At 33.1% G+C, this 16798-nt stretch overlaps 1 protein-coding gene across 1 annotated transcript in view; it reads right to left on the bottom strand.

Annotated features, from left to right (window-relative positions):
- Window positions 1-1084: 1084 nt before the first annotated feature.
- Window positions 1085-16798, bottom strand: part of LOC129216910 (SURP and G-patch domain-containing protein 1-like) — a 51043-nt gene continuing 35329 nt past the window's right edge. The window contains exons 8-12 of the mRNA XM_054851128.1: window positions 16111-16199; window positions 11528-11684; window positions 9136-9388; window positions 8016-8145; window positions 1085-1304 (exon numbers count right to left, since the gene is read on the bottom strand). Of these exons, the coding sequence (XP_054707103.1) occupies window positions 1278-1304; window positions 8016-8145; window positions 9136-9388; window positions 11528-11684; window positions 16111-16199 (656 nt within the window). The 3' untranslated portion in view covers window positions 1085-1277. The remainder of the gene's footprint in view (window positions 1305-8015; window positions 8146-9135; window positions 9389-11527; window positions 11685-16110; window positions 16200-16798) is intronic.

Here is a 16798-nt window from a genome sequence, read left to right as displayed (position 1 = left end):
GTCAAAGTACCAAATTTCAACTTTCTAGGACATACCGTTCTTGAGTTATGCAACATACATACGCACATACAGACGTCACGAGAAAACTCGTAATTAACTCGGGAATCGTCAAAATGGATAATTCGCGTGTCTGTATGTTCTTAGGCACTTATCCACGTGTGGTCGGGTCGAAAAAAAAACTCAATATTCATTCGGGGGTGACAAAATGGAAATTAAGGTCGATTTTTGAGTGAAATTTTTTTTGCGAATACACTACTTCCTTTTTTGTGAAAGGAAGTAAAAAGGAATATTATTTTACTTTATTATATTAATGATGTATTAGTACATCATTAAAATAGAGTACATAACTTTTTGGTTATTCTTAATTATAAATGAACAATATTACTATGATAATTAAAACTTTTATAATAAATGTACCATAGGTGAAAAAATAAATATAAAAAATATCATGATATTTTCAAAATAAATATTGGATACATATCGACTGATGTATATTGGCGAACCCTGCCTGCTTATTAAGAAGCTTAATAGCAATGATTGTTTTTTCTTCCCATATAATCACTTTGTTACTTGTACCTCACATTCGAGGGTTCCCTGTTCCTATCACAGTAATGACTTGCCTGTAATTTGTACCAGTGAGTGGTGAGGAAATCTTTATCTTTACTAATAATAAAGCTAAAAGTCTGAATGCCTGTGATGGGCATAGTGTCTAGACCATTCGACTGATTTTCATGAAGTTTGGCACAAAATCAATTTGTTTCATGGGGGTGTGCACCTCAAAGCGATTTTTCGAAAATTGGATTTTGTTCTTTCTCTATTCCAATTTTAAGAACATTTTACAGAGCAAAATATACAACATGGATGAACAAATTACCATATAGTGTACGAGCAAACTACCATAACATGGATGAGCAAATTAGCTTAGCAAATTGGCGAGATATTCATCATCCATTATTTCTAAATATACAGGCAAACCAAATGAATTTTTAATTTTCTACTACAGGCAAAGCCATGTGGGTAACGCTAGTGATAGAATAAAAATATTCATCTAAACCAGACAGTAAAATTTCTTCAAACAATTTTCTTTAATGATCAGTAGTATTTATTTGGTATGTACAAAGTTCAACAGATGCACAAAAATGAAACAGACATATGAGTTAAAACTATACAATTGCGTTTAAGTTTAAAGTGTTGTTCAACAGGTTGCTGAACAAGTTAAAAAACTAAAACTAGATAATCTCCAACATTTGCTGAACACCTTGATTCAGATCGAACAGTCAATAATATGGACGTCGAGGATTATTCTGGAAAAAAAAAAAGTTCACAGAAATGATAAAACATTGAAAATAGTAATAATTATAATTATAATGGCACAAATGATGAAGTGAGATTCAAATGCAGGGCCAAATTAACTTTTGCCCTACCCTCCTGCCCCCAATTGGGGGCGGGTCGGGCAAAAGTTTTTTCGGAGTCCTCTGTGGCAAACTTAATAAACACGAATATTCAGAAGAAAAGAAAGAAATATCCAGAAATAAAGATTTCAGGGCAGTTGTATTGTTCAACAACTTGCTCAAAACATTAAAACTCAAATAAGTTAGGTGCAGACGCACCCCACTCCTTAAATATGCAGAAGAAAAAGGGTTGAAGAAAAGGTTGGACAGCCTTTTTTTTAATAGCTTCTGAATATATTGTATAATAATTTCAGAAGCCATTGTGAATAAGTCCACCTTTCATCAATAATTTTTTAAATAAACTTTGAAATGAAAATTAAATTCTTCTTCTTCTTTCAATATTTGTTGGCAACACTGAAAAACAAGAAATTCATAGTAACTGTAACCGTTACCGTCTAATTGTAATTGTTTGAGTTTTATGCATGTGCGTCAGAACACAAAAGTATTACGTTGAAGTGTTTGCGAAAATTATTGTGTTATCAAAAACATTAAATAAATTTTCTTTAATAACTGTAGACTTTTTAAAATAATAAAAAAGATTTATTGTAAGAGAATAAAAACTAAAAATGTCAATGGAAATAGAACACAGTGAAAGTGATACGATATTTCATTCTAATTCAAGGAGAGTTAACCATATTGATTCTGATACATAGTCAGATAACGAAGATATAGAAAATAATCAAAATAACGGAAAAGTTGGTAGAAAACGCAGTAGGAATCCTGGCTGAATTGGAAAGGTCAAACCCAAGCAGCATTAAGCTCAAACATAATTTTGACTAGGATGATACCTTTCATGTAATTGATATAAAAAAAAGCAAAAATAGGTAGGCCAGTAAATTTAAAAAATATTATTCAACCTATATTATATCCTAATGACAGAACAATTTCAAGAGAAACAAAAAAAGACATCATATGTTTATTAAAGTATATACCTCCAATTAAACACGACTTTTACAGGACATTAAGGACAACACGTAGAGATCAAGATTTACATTTAAATAACTCGGAAGAAGATGATGTTTGTTATGATGAATAAACATAAAACTTACGACAATAAATGTTATTTTATTTTTTTACATAAATTTCATATCTTTTTCAGCTGCCAAAAGGTTTAAGTCCTAAACTTTAAGATGCTGTCATTATTTCAATAAATATTTACGTTTTTATTTACACATCCTGTTTATATCTTGTTTTTTGCAGAGTTTACACTTCTAAAAAAGTCTTTGTACACTTTTTTATATAAATTAATAAACCAAGAATTTTAAAAACTAATGTATCAAAAAACATTAATTTTCTCAATTTTTGTGTTTTGGACTTAACCGCTTTGGCTTCTGAGTGGCTCAATTTTTACTTCCTTTCTCAGGAATAGTGTATAATGGAAAGACTATAACACTTTTAGTTTGGAAAAATATTCTTGGTACTACGTAAAAATATCTTTACAGAGAATACATTTTACTAAGGTACCTTGAAAAAAGAAGTTATTTTTGACTGCTTATTTATTTATAGCATCTTAAAACGCCATTACGTTTGTATTTCATGTGCTCAATTTCTTCTCTCTTGATTTCAGTTTTTATTGCTTTTAAACACCTTTTTTGTCCTAAAAGCAGATTACTTGAGTCATCCAGAAAATAAAAGCTACTTTTTTAATTTTTTGCCAAAATTTTAAGTTTTTCTATTATTAGCAAGCAATAAAATTTCAGGCCGTCAGCCTTGGCAAAAGGTAGCCCAATCAACTATTTCTCACGTAATATTACAACACTGTGAGCATTAAGGAGCGCTATTGTAAATAAATTTCACACAAGCTGATAAGCAAATGAATGTATCAAAGGGAAAAAAAAAACTTTTTTTTCCCCCTTCTAATTTTGGCAGTATTTTTAATGCAAAAAATGGAAACGAAACTCTAAAAAGAGCACATTCAAGACAGAGCCGTGTCCAAGGGGAGGGTTTTAGGGGTTAAACCCCTCCCATTGAAAAAAAAAGTATGTCAAATGAAGAAAACGATTGACTTAAATTAACTTTAATGTGAAAGCCTGCGTTTAACGTTCCCCTCCCCCCCTTCTCTCTGAAGTTTTTCTGTAATTTTAACTTTGTAATTCTGCATTTTTTCCCCTCTAATTCAACTCAGTTGGACCTAAACGCTTGCATTTCTTTCTTCTTTTATAACTTAAAAAATTTTGCATAACATTCAAATGTTATGTAATTTACAACTGTTAAAGCTTTGCCGACTGAAATAATATTTTGGAAAAACTGTGGTGGTAAAACCGTCGAATTATCTACCAATACAAAGCATTAATATTGCTTATTGTAGGGAGGTAATTGTTATGACTCATTTTTATGGAACCTATGCTCGCTGTAATATGTAATGGATTATTAATCATTCAGGAATTATAATACTAGACTTTACTATTCTAATTGCTACATTTACTATATACATAATACTATATACAAGACAGAGTGTGCCGCCAATGCGCACATCTCCGGAGTTCGTTCCGATCTGCCCCATTCCTGAGAGGATGTTTTTCCTCAGTGACGTCAGTGACTTCTGACGTCACTGCGATTATGATAGCGGAGTTCAATTAGTTCGATACACCACAGTAATGATGAATTTGGCATGTGTTGCAGCTATGAAGATGTATTAGTGATGGTGTTCAGTAATGTAATTTGCATCTACAATACGCTCGTTCTAAGCCTCATTTCAGAACATAAAATCTGATATGCATTCTCTTACATAAAAAGAATTCGTGGAGAGTTTTTAATACTTGTTGCAATAAACCGCATAGTTTACAGATTTAATTAAAAAGAAACAAACAAGGTTTTATAAAAGTGAACCTGTAAAATGAAGGAATACTTTGGTCACTTGAGCAGCCAGAATTATTCTTCTTGGGGAACTGGGGGGGGGGAGGTTACAGCAGTACTTACAGGTGCATAAACGCCATACTGGGATCGATAATTTGTAGTAAAACTAATAAAGGTTGCGAGGGATTGAATTCTCCCCCCCCCCAGGTGAGATTAAAACCCCTCCCTTTATGAAAATCTGGACACGGGCCTGATTCAAGATATCCAGACAATTTTGCATTGAAAACATTAAGTATTTTTGAGATCGAAAAAAAACTTCAAGTTAAAAGAATATTCAAGTTATAAGTCTTCAAGTCCTTTTTTGGATTTTCTGGAGAGCCTTTTACAATAGCGACCTTCGTGATAGGGTAAATCTGCCACAGAAAAAAAAGGACGAAGTTCGAAACACACATCGTCTTTAATGGAGTTTTCTAAATCATGATCGACAGCAGCACTTGACAGAATTAATACTCACATTTGCCACAAAATAGATTGGAGTTTCTATCATTTAAACTAGTGATGTCCAGATTTTCATTTTTGCCACTTACATTCCTTTACGTCGGGTTCTCTCCATTGTGAAAATTTTAAAAATAATCAACTGGAGCACAAGTGTTTGCATACATTAATTCAAATTTCCCTCTTAGCATCAAAAGCCCATTATTACTAAAATCCTTTACATTTATTGATTACAGTAAATTATTCAATATTTTAAGCGCAAATAAAACAAACTCTTTTCTTTTAATATTTTCTTGCCCTGACAGAAGGATTTTTTGAGACCTCCTCACTTCTAAAAGTAAAAGGGCCTTGCCCCCTCTCTTTCCGGAGTTAAAAATTAAGGATTGGTTGAAAAATGATTTTTTATAGTGAATTTATTTATTACACAAAAGTAAGAATTAAAAATTCCCAATAAATGATCTTTTCTTATCTTATTTCATGAGAATGGAACTTTAAAATGGAGGGGGAAAGTCTACGGGGGCCACCTGTCCTGATTATGCCATATTGCACATATTTAGAAATGATTAAATCAGTAATATTAAAAACCAGTAATTTAGCCAAATTTTACAAAAAAAAAAAAAAATCAGCTTCAGGAATAACACCTCCTAATTCATACACTTCATTTAACACTAGAACGACTGACATTTTCTGTATACCTAGAAAGACTGAAGGGGCCAGTGTGGACCCTACCCGTTTTTAGAGTGAATTCTTTTAAAAATTCTTCCTGAGGGAGTCCACATGCCTGATACACCTTCTTTCATGACTAAATAAAAACTTAGCACTTAATTATTTTTAGTTTTTTCTCTATACTGGGCAAAAGGCTGAATTAGTTTTCCTTTCTAAGAGCAATGGCCACCGTTAGGATGGTAAGCAGTCGGTACTGATTATAGCATTTGGATATCCAATCGGCTGCATAAAGAGGAAGTTACAGGTTAAACTAGAGTGAATGGCATTTTTTTTATGCTATAACAATTAGGAGAAAGGAAAAAAATAAATTTCTTAATTGTCAAAATGCTTAGGGGCCCCTCCCGTCTTTCTAGGTATAAGGATCAATATTAACAGTACTATGAGACGAATGATTAAATGATTAAACAAGCATTCAAATAGTGTCATATAATGAAAAGTCAGAATATTCCATTAAGTTCCGTTAGATATTATCCGAGTTATTAAACAACAAACTAAACAAGGGGCCACACAGGCCCTTCTGTCTTTCTAGTGTTAATCACCCACTTTTTTGGTGCACCCCAGCCCCCTTTAATCACTAGCCACATTTACATGAACATTTTCTACACCAGAGAAAACCTGCTTTTAACCACATTCTAGTTATTTGTTGGGGAAATGTGGAGTTTTCTTACCCCTACAAGCGACTGGAGTCGAAACAGGATTTTTACCCAGAATGCACTTTGCAAAACAAGTTTGTGCACTAGCTAGGTATACAGAGTTTATACTCAATTTGATAAAAAAAATCCATGACTTTTCCAAGACTTTTTCATGACTTCATAAAAATTTTCATGACCTTGTTACACTAAGAGAATATTACTATTTTATGTCAAACTTGCCAATTTTTTCGGAAATGGGCATTAGAAAAACTTTTACATGAGTGCAATTACCTCATTAGAGCACTTACTTGTGACTGAAAAAATATCAGTGCATATTGCTGAAAGTAATAAATTATTCTTATTTGTCTTCATCACATAAATTCAAGTAAAATAAAAATATAATGAATACAATACACTGATGTTTAAATGTCTAATAAATATTTAATAAATAGGGCAGAATAGTAATGAATGGGATAAAAGTTGAATAAGTTTAAAATAATAAATTTACGTCATTAAAACATTGCCCTTTGACGTCAATAGTGCACCAAATCACTCATGTAACTTGAAAGCATATTCGTTTATTTAAGCAAAGCCACTTTTTACAGTAAATTCATTTTTCCAAACCAGATATTTCCGCTGCTAAAAGGATCAGTTTTGCGAGCTATATGTTGGGCACTACTGTTTTAGAATATTAGAATTTCCTTATTTCTATGTTCTATTGCCTGACTAAAGTCTTCATTTTAAAACCTTCAACATATCAAGATAAACTCTTATACATTTAATAATGAACTTTTTACAAGTAGTTGAAACAAACTCGGATGCAATTGAATTACACTTGTTGAGGGGGCGTGGCAAAATCAAGAAAGTACGAGTCCACTACTACAGAATATAAAATATAAGAACTGAAAATAATGGTGGATTCAAAATGAGCGGCTGTTACAGAAGCGGATGAAATTGGATTCCAAAACTCTGATTTGTTTTTGCGATCGTTCAGTTTATAAGCAATATTACTAAATCACTCAATATTTCTAGAGCTTTTTTAGCAGTTGTTGCTTTCTTACTGCCCAAGACATTTTTCCATGACTTGAAATAAATTTCCATGACTTTTATGAAAATATTAATTTTCCATGACTTTTCCAGGTCTGAAATTTGTTTATTATTTTTCCATGACTTTCCAGGATTTTCATGACCCGTGCGAACCCTGGGTATAGTTGCAAAGGATGCTGGGTAAAACCGCTTTCTCGGATACAGGGGTACAAGCTCTTTTTGCATGTGAATGGCAAATTTTCCATCCAGTTTTTTTTCGGAGTTGAAGCGGGGAAACGAGAGGTAAAAAAGGCTCATGTAAATGTGGCTACTGAGAGCAAAGTTTTCATTGGCACTTGGAAAATGACAGCAACATCTTATTTCAAACGTCATCTACTCAGTATGTAATGTTGAATTGTTTTTTAAGTAAACAAAATTTAGTGTTAAATGAGAAAATCTTATACTTCCTCCATCACAAAATTACTCGCTACATTTGAAGACTTTTGTACTGACTGTTGATACTGATGATTTTTTGATTTTGCAAGAATATCTTTTAGATTTTTTCTATGCTATCAATTGACATTTACTTAGCAAGCCCGGGGCGATTGCCCTGCTTGCCCCCTCCCCCTTCGGAAGGCCCTGGGCCCCTCCCCTCTTTCTAAGTATAAGCTTCAATATTTGCACTTCTATGAGCTTTAGGACTAAATTATCAATTAAGCAACAAAGTAGGGTCATATTATGAAAAGTCAGAAAGTTCCATTACGTTCAGTTATTTTTCAATTTATTGAACAACAAACTATGCGAGGGGTCACATAGTCTCCCCTCTTTCTAGTGTTCATTAGCAAACCACATAATTTATTAATAAATTAAGTGAATATTATATACAGACCAAAGGATTGGGTCTAAAACGATAGGCAAGCATCATCCTCTTTCTGTACGCTTCATATTCATCATCGTCAGATTTTATATCATCGGGCCTAGTTTGGCCTAAACCCGCGTTTTCAACAGACACGTTACCCCTGAAAAACATATAAAAGATTTACATTTGAGGATAAAACAGTTCAAGGGAGGCACAAGATAAATTTTCGTGAAAACATGTAAATGTTAAGAAGATATCACATACTCAGACATTTTAAAGTTTAACTTTGTATTTTTTAACTTTTGATCATTTTAAATTTCTGAAAAAACTGTATGTAAGTGAGTGTAAAAATAATTTCAAGCATTTTGAACTAGAGTTAAATCTAATTACAGCGAACTTCAAGGGACCTCGATTTTTGTCAATTGTAATGGGAGTTTTAAAGTAATGGAATTCATGCAGTGCAATGGTAATTAATCCCTTCCCTCTCGCTTCCGTGAATATGCCGGGCTGGGGTTTCGATCTTCATTTCTCATGGGTCCGTGATATTGCCATGCTGGGGTGTGCAATATTAATGCGACGAAACGATTAAAATCAATTCATTTCTTTGGTCCGGAATATTTTATTTCTCTATTTATACACTAGGTGGCAGCACCAGTCAATTTTAAACGTAATTGTGGATTTTAAATGTAATTGCAGAGATGCAGGAAGGAATTTTGGTACTACTTACCAGATTGTGACGTTAGCCTCTGTATCTCAAGCTTTGAAATTTACCACACAAGAAAAATTTGCTTATCTTTACTTATATTACACAAAAGATTAATAAAATTCTTTTTGAATGTTTAAAAGACGTATTTCTTTAATTTTCACTGCTTGCTTGTTGACTTTTCATAAAATTTTAAATTTTTTTAAAATTGCAATCCAAAAAATATTGGAAATGAAAAATTGAATGCACGTGTTGTGCCATACACTTATTATTATATAATTTTCTTAAATAAAAAAATACACACTTTTATGATTGTTTTCTTGAAAATTATTCGACTGTTAAGGGGTTAAAACTGGACCAAACATTTATTCAGGTGATTCTGCAAATACTTTAATGCAGCTGAAAGCTATTTCTTAATACGGGTTCAACATTTCCTGCTGCACTCACTTGTTGACTGGATCAACAATTCCTCCTCCGTTAGCACCCAGCCCTTGTCCTTCTGACCAACCAAGTTTCTGCAACATCTGGTAACCGATGTTGGTAGATGTCAATTTATGCTCCTTGTAATCGGAGAGATCCGGGTTCCGGCCTTCCTTCACCGCATCCCACTTCTCCAGGAAGTTTTCCAGTTCTTCAGGGGGGAGAAAATCCCCAATGTGGTGCTTACCTTGAGCCTGTTGCGTAAGTTCCTCAGCCCATACTGCGAAAAGGGAACAGAAGGAAATAATCATAAAATGATAATTGCAATCAGATAAGGATTGCTAACATACTAAGCTCACATCTGAAAGAGTTTAATAGGTTTGTCAGAATTAGTGTGATTATATACCCAATGCTTAAAAACTCTCCATTTTTATTTCGCATCATTACACAATTTTTATCATTTATTATATATTACGTTCAGGACTTAATTTACAAGGGAGCTCAGGTTATGCATTTCTTTTTTTGGAAAGAATTTTTAAACTTGGCAGCAAATAAGGAAGTTCATAAAATATTGAACTACGGAGTCCAATATTTTATGTACATCAATTTTGAGACTGATGAATAGTCATTTTCTTTCAACATAATACCTTTCCCTTTTCCTTACAGAAATATTGACACATGGGGTATGACTTGGCTCACAACCAACAGCTTCTTTTTACCAATAGAAGGTTATGCACTCATTAGTTTTCCCTTCCAATTGTGGTCGGATGGTAGGAACGCATCGACTTGGAATGCACTATTATTAACCATATCTGTTGTTACTTCTCGTGCTGCAAAAGAGAATAGCAAACCGGAACTGTGTTCTGATACGGCTTCCCTACAAAAATTTTCTTCTGCACAAAGAGTTTACATTAGCATACTTGCCAACCTTCGAAGAAAAAAAACAGGAGATTCTGCTAGAGATACATAGATAGGTGATTCACCAGCGACATATCTTCCCAACAAAATAATCAAATTATGCTTTTAAATAACATGAATACTAAATTTAAAGTAAAATGGGGATTTTTCGCACATGTAAGCTAATTGGCAGTAGCAAGAAAAATATACTGCAAAGGAAAAACCAAATAATAAGAAGTGAATTTGCTTAAAGTTTCGTACATTTCTTAGTCTCTATCAAAAAAGTAGCTACAAAAAAATTAATTAATAAAATCCGGGGAAAAAAATCAACATAAAATGAAAATAAAATATAAAATAAGTAGGTATAGGGTACCACATGTTGAAATAACTTCAAACTTTCAAAATCATCGAAATATTTTCAAGATGCAAAAGGATTGAAATCTGCTGCAATTTTCGGCAAAACACGTGCTCCATTGAACATGCAATGTGGAAAGCTTCCAAAAAATTAATATTTACTAAATTAGTTATTAGTTGAAAAAATTCTTATTCCCTGACATTGGTAGACTAGAAAAGGGTGCCATCTATTGAGAAGAAAGTTGAGAAGAACTTTTTGATTAATTGACTGAAAAACTCCAAAAACGGGAGAAAGTCGTAAAAAACGGGAGTCTCCCGTTAAAAACAGTAGAGTTAGCAAGTATGCATTAGTTTTTGAGGTGATTTTCATTTCATCATGAAGTTTTCATTATTTTATAATTCCTTTTTGCACTTGTACAAAAATGTGACTGATTTAATGACATTTTGCATTATATAATCTCTTTCTTGCTGAATTGCAGTTTGCTGCATGATAAAACCAAACATTTTTGTACTGAAAAGCTAGTGAGAACACCCCGGGAAGACAGCACTAAGTTTCTTCGAAAGCTCGTCTGCTGAACTCAAGGTTTTGTTTCAACACGTGAATATATGTTGCATAGAACATAGAACTCCCGCACTTCATTTGTTAGAAAATAAGCCCTTCATTTATTGCGTAAAATAATACAATGTTGGGGATGAGAGATTTCCACGACTTCAAATCGGCATTCAAGAGTAACTTCCAAACAGTCACGTTGGAATGATTGGACCATACAATTAATGTGGAGTGTTTCCAAGTTTTTTTGTGAAATGCATTAATAAAAAATGCAAATTACAGCCCTTGCCAGATGAGTGCTAGCCTTCTAAATGAAAAAAGATCAAATAAGCTTCGTGCTACAATATGATTAAATTGAAAAATCAACTTAAATAAAGCACAAATTAACACATTTTTCATGTTGATTTGTGCTTTATTTACGTTAGTTTTGCAATTTAATCATGTTCCCTTCTAGTTTTTTCAAAAGTTAAATGTATTAAAAAATATGAAGTGGCCAAAAGCTAACTGGCATGGTTCAAAGTTACCCTGAATGACCACAACTAAGTAATCAGTTGCTACTTTTTCTTTGGTGAAGTATACAGAACAGAGTTACAGGTTAAACGTGACTAAAAATTTTACTTTTAGTTTTTTCCATTTCCTTAGCTCTTCTTTTATGCTCCCAGGTACCGCCGTCAGTCTCTTCATCAGAATCGTATTCATACTTCATTTTCCCGGTCAGTTTTCTGAGTTCGGCTTCTTTCTGCTTCATTTGCATCATCTCGAACAAAAGTCGCATCTAGAATCAGGCTCTCATTTTAACATTGGCAAATTGGAAAGATTTCTGCTTTACAGACATATGTCAGTGGTTGGAAGTAGCGACGCTACTGCAGTAGCTACATATTTTAGTAGTTTGTTGTGTAGCAGACTACTTTTCAAAGTTAGTATTGTAGAAAGTAGTTCAATACAAAAAATAGTACTTTGTAGCGATTTTTGGAAACTACTTTTAAATAAATTTAAAAAAAAAAAGAACCAAGATTCAAACGTATTTGACCGATTCAAATAAGTACATCAGCGGATGCAATGAGAAACAAGATTCATAAAAACACGAGCTGACTTCAGGCATATCATTTTGACGCCATACGTTCTGTTTGATGCCCTTAGTTAGTATTGAATAGAGCTTGGCTTAAAACAAAAGAAGATGAATTAGAGATAACCACCAATTTAGTTACTCCTTTGCTTTTTGTGGCTGCCAAGAATGTCCCGTGGATGAACGTTTTAGATGTCAAAGAGATTCTTGTACCAATACTATAAAAGCACTTATTTCTCTGTTATGACGGTAATGGGTGATTTCCCCGAGTTGAAATTTTTCGTGAATTTTATATAAAAACCGAAAGTTAAAAAACAAAAATATTTCCTGAGGCTTAAATTTTCGTGAACGAGGGGCAAGCAGAAATCGCGAAAATAAGTGCTTTTACAATATTTACCAAATAAAGAAGCTACTGTAAATATCATAAGAGGATGACAGTGAACTGCCATGTTTATAATAAGCCATCCATGGGCCATGGCCGGCTTACCATAAATATGAGTATTACAATGATATATAAGAGTGTGATAACGGACATTTTGGGGGGGGGGGAAAGGAAAAAGAAATAATAAACAATTCTTAGTAATATTCCATGTTCAGATGAGCTAATTTATCAACCTCAACCTTTTTTTTCGTTCAATTCTCCTACGGCATGTGAGTGTGTGTGTGTATTAGGGTGTCCGGAAAGAATCGAAAAGTCTTTTTCAAGTCATGCACCTTCTTATATTTTTCCTCTTACGTCAAAACAATTGTAAAAAAAAGTTTCATTTAATTTGAACCCCCCGACAGCCAGTACCAACTTCCGTCTGAAAGTGTGAACCAGCACTTGTAAATGCTAGGCCTAATAAAAAACAAACTTTTTGTAGAAGCTCGAAATTTCTGTTGATAAAACGTTGCCCTTATGCCTCACATGCACCATAAAAACATTTATTCAAAATAAAAAACATTTAAATGTCCCACATTTGGCCTAAAGTTTATAATTTTCTTCAACAAAATGATTGTTTTCAATTAATATTTTTAAAAATGTAAGGTAAATTTTTTTCGAAATTATCAAGCTGAAAAATATAACAGTAGGTAATTAGCTTTAAATAGAAATTTTTGCTTTCCTGCAAATATTAGGTCTTCCAAAATAGCACTCAAAGACATCGATTTTTTTCAAGGTTAAGTTAAATTTTTCATTTTAAATATTCTCATTTTTACTGCCTTTTACAAAAAAGAAGTATTGTATTCAAGAAAAAATTTTTACTTAAAAATTGACCTAATTTCCATTCTGCTCACTCCCGAGTGAATGTTGAGTTTTTTTTCGACCCGACCACATGTACATATATACCTAAGCACATATAGACCTCCGAAATATCCACTTTGATGTTTCCCGAGTTAATTACAACGAGTTTTCTTGTGACGTCTGTGTGTACATATGTGCGTATGTATGTTGTATAACTCAATAACGGTATGTCCAAGAAAGTTGAAATTTGGTATGTAGACTCCTCGTGGGGTCTAGTTGCACACCTCCCCTTTTGATTGCATTAGGGTGTTTCTAAAGGGGTCTTTTGCACCTTTTTGGGGGGAAATCATCGTTAATTTCGATGCAAACTTAAGTAGTGCTGCAATTTGGAGGACACTTGGCCATATATCGCCAGTCTTTTAGTCACCAACTTGGCGACAATTTTGGCGATTTTTATTTATTTTATTCTTTAAAATCAGGTTTCTATTTGGTTACTGTTAATGATATTTAGAGAGTTAACTATTGAATCACATTAAAATTGCAATTAAAATTACTTGTTTATTATTCATTTGCAAATGTTGATTTGAAAATGTGTTTGTTAATAATTTTTAATTTTGATATTTTATTTAAATTGATGTAATTTTTTTTAAAAAAATAAATAGTGAAAAATCAATTTTTTGAAGAAAATTTTAAATTTTAGGCCAAGTGTGAGGTATCTGAAAATTTTTTAGTTTAAATAATTGTTTTTGTGGAACATGTGGGGTGTAGGGGCAACATTTTATCAACAGAAATTTCGAGTTTCTGGAAAAAGTTTTCTTTTCGATTTGGCCTAGCATACAAGTACTGGTTTACTTTCAAACACAAGTGGGCACGAGTTGCCGTTGTTCAAATTAGGTATTTTTTTTTTACAATTGTTTTGACAATTTTGGGAAAATATAAGAAGGTATGGGACTTGAAAAATCTACTTTCATTTTTTGAGGGACACCATACTGTGTATGCTCTTTAATTACTTATTTTTTAAAAGGTAGCGAAGTAATGACTACATTTTAAAAGTAGCTGGTAGTTGCTACATTTAAAAAAGTAGTTGTAGTTAACTACATTTGTAACAAAGTAGTTGTAGTTTGCTACAATAAAAATGCAGTTTTTTCCAACCACTGACACATGTATTATGTACTATAGGAAGAAGACTTTGGGGGTCGCTCCATCTGATTTTTTTTTAGGAGGGGGGGGGGTCGGGCTGAAGGATGGACACTATTAATACATATATGAGACTTTCATTGTTGTGCGCTATTATTTTCAGACCCCACGACAATAAAAATGAGCAAATATCAAATGCTTTAACATAGTGAATGCAACTGTGCTTCATGCTTTGTATATGGACAAATTTTAAATATACAAAAAAGAATTCAGTTCTAAAGCAAAAGTTTAATTTCAAAACATATCACTTTTAATAAAAAATATTTCATTAAATATGAACAAACTTTTACACCTTTGTTAAAGGAAAATAAATAACATTTTGTAAAACTAATTAATTACACAAAAAAAATCACGTAAAAATTAATAACTCTTGCATTGGAAAAGGGTAACAAAATTTCATTTGCAAGTTACAATTATTTTTGATGAAATACACAATGCATCCATGCCACTTGGTGGCATAAGCAGAAGGCATCTGACCATGTGGTATGCAGTGTCGGATTTACCATGTTCCAGTTGAGAGGGCCCAAAAGGAGATCTAAATATGCACATGATAAATGCTTCATAGTTTTGTGATAGAGAAAGGGACCCCCAAAAATATATTGCAACCGGGCTCTCAAAATTGCAAATCCACTACTAGTCCCATGTGGTACTGGCTGGGATCCCTGTTTTCCCACTCAGAGGACCTGAATTCTGCATTCATCATGTGTCAAGGGGAAAACTTATTACTTCTTTTGTGCCATATTGCAATTCTAGGGCTTTATTTTTAAACTAGTGGTACCCGCACGGCTTTGCCCGTAATAGAAAAATTAAAAGGTCTTTTGGTTCGCCTGTATATTTACAAATAATAAATGGTGAATTTTCTCACCAATTGGCTTGTACCCATGTTACGGTTCCACGTTATGATAATTTTGTATCTCGCCAATTGGCTTGTGCCCATGTTACGGTTCCACGTTATGATAATTTCGTATCTCGCCAACTGGCTTGTGCCCATGTTACGGTTCCACGTTATGATAATTTTGTAATTTACTCGTCCATCTCATGATATTTTTGTTCTTAAAATTGGAATAGAAAAAGAATCACATTGAATTTTCGAAAAATCACTTCGAAGTGCACACCTCCATGCTACAAACTAACTTAGTGCCAAATTTCACGAAAATCGGCCGAACGGTCTAGGCGCTATGCGCGTCACAGAGATCGAGACATCCTACAGACATCCAGAAATCCTCCGGACAGAGAGACTTTTAGCTTTATTATTAGTAATAAAGAAGGTAGACTGTCAATGGAGAAAAGGAGGCTCCTACACTGAACGCCTGGGTTCAAATCCCTACAACAGCATGGATGTTACTCACTGGTTCACTTCTAATCATTTTCCAGTGCTTTAGGTCCAACTTGAAGCTGTAGGTACCTCAGCAATCAAAAGGAGCACCTTGTATTTCGTCTGTTTAGCCAAATCCGAGTACACAAGCTAGATGATGGTCTGTCATTTGGATTTCCACTAAGATTCCATTTGTTATGTCGATAATATTACATTTTGAGTTTCTAATTATTTATTCACTGAGGTTCCTTGACTTCAAGACTTGCAACAATTTTTTTTAAACTCATTGTCTATGAAATTTGAAAACAACGCAAAGTTATTAGCTTCTGAAAATCTTTATAATGTTCAAATAAAACATTATAAAAATCAAAGTAGAAGCATTATGTAAAAATGCAGTTTACCTTTCTTTGGTCCTCAAGCTGTTTCCACTGTTCGGGAGTTAAATCTGTTGACCCAAAAACTTGCATCGCGTATGAAACAAGGCCAGTATCTAAAAGAAACAAAGGGGAAATTAAATTTGTACTGTATTTTGAAAGATAATTCACTAATTCATTTCTTTGTCCTAGATAGCAGGAATCAGGAATGAAAACTAGTCAAAATGCTCAAAACACTGAGTTTACTTGTCCAAATTTGAAAAGATTTGACTACAAATTAAGATTCTCAAAATACATGCGCCACTTTTTTCTGTATTGTTATGTTACAAAACTATAATTGAAAAAAAAAATAGATTTAAATTTTAAAAGTTATTGCATTATAGTTAATTTATAACCTTAGACCTTCACTGCAATTAGAAAAATAGTTAAAAAAACCCATCAAATGTAAAGCACATGAAAAAATATCAGGAAGATTTCAAGTACCGTAGATTCTCACTATTCGCCAAAATGGTGACACGGATCATCGATTTTGAAGATAATCCACAAGATTGAAAGTAGGAAACAAATCAGCACAAATATGCGTTTGAACAGTTTATACACACAACATAAGCACCCTCCTTAAGGAATTAAAAGGAAAAAATCATTGCTTACAATTTAGAAAAATTAATTTTTTTAAAGAAAACCAGTCAAATGTTTCTGGTCTTTTACATTGAAC

The sequence above is a fragment of the Uloborus diversus genome, chromosome 2 (assembly GCF_026930045.1).
Source record: "Uloborus diversus isolate 005 chromosome 2, Udiv.v.3.1, whole genome shotgun sequence".
In the NCBI taxonomy this organism is placed as follows: domain Eukaryota; kingdom Metazoa; phylum Arthropoda; class Arachnida; order Araneae; family Uloboridae; genus Uloborus; species Uloborus diversus.
Note: the sequence above shows the minus strand (reverse complement) of the source record. Positions and strands in the feature narration are given on the sequence as shown.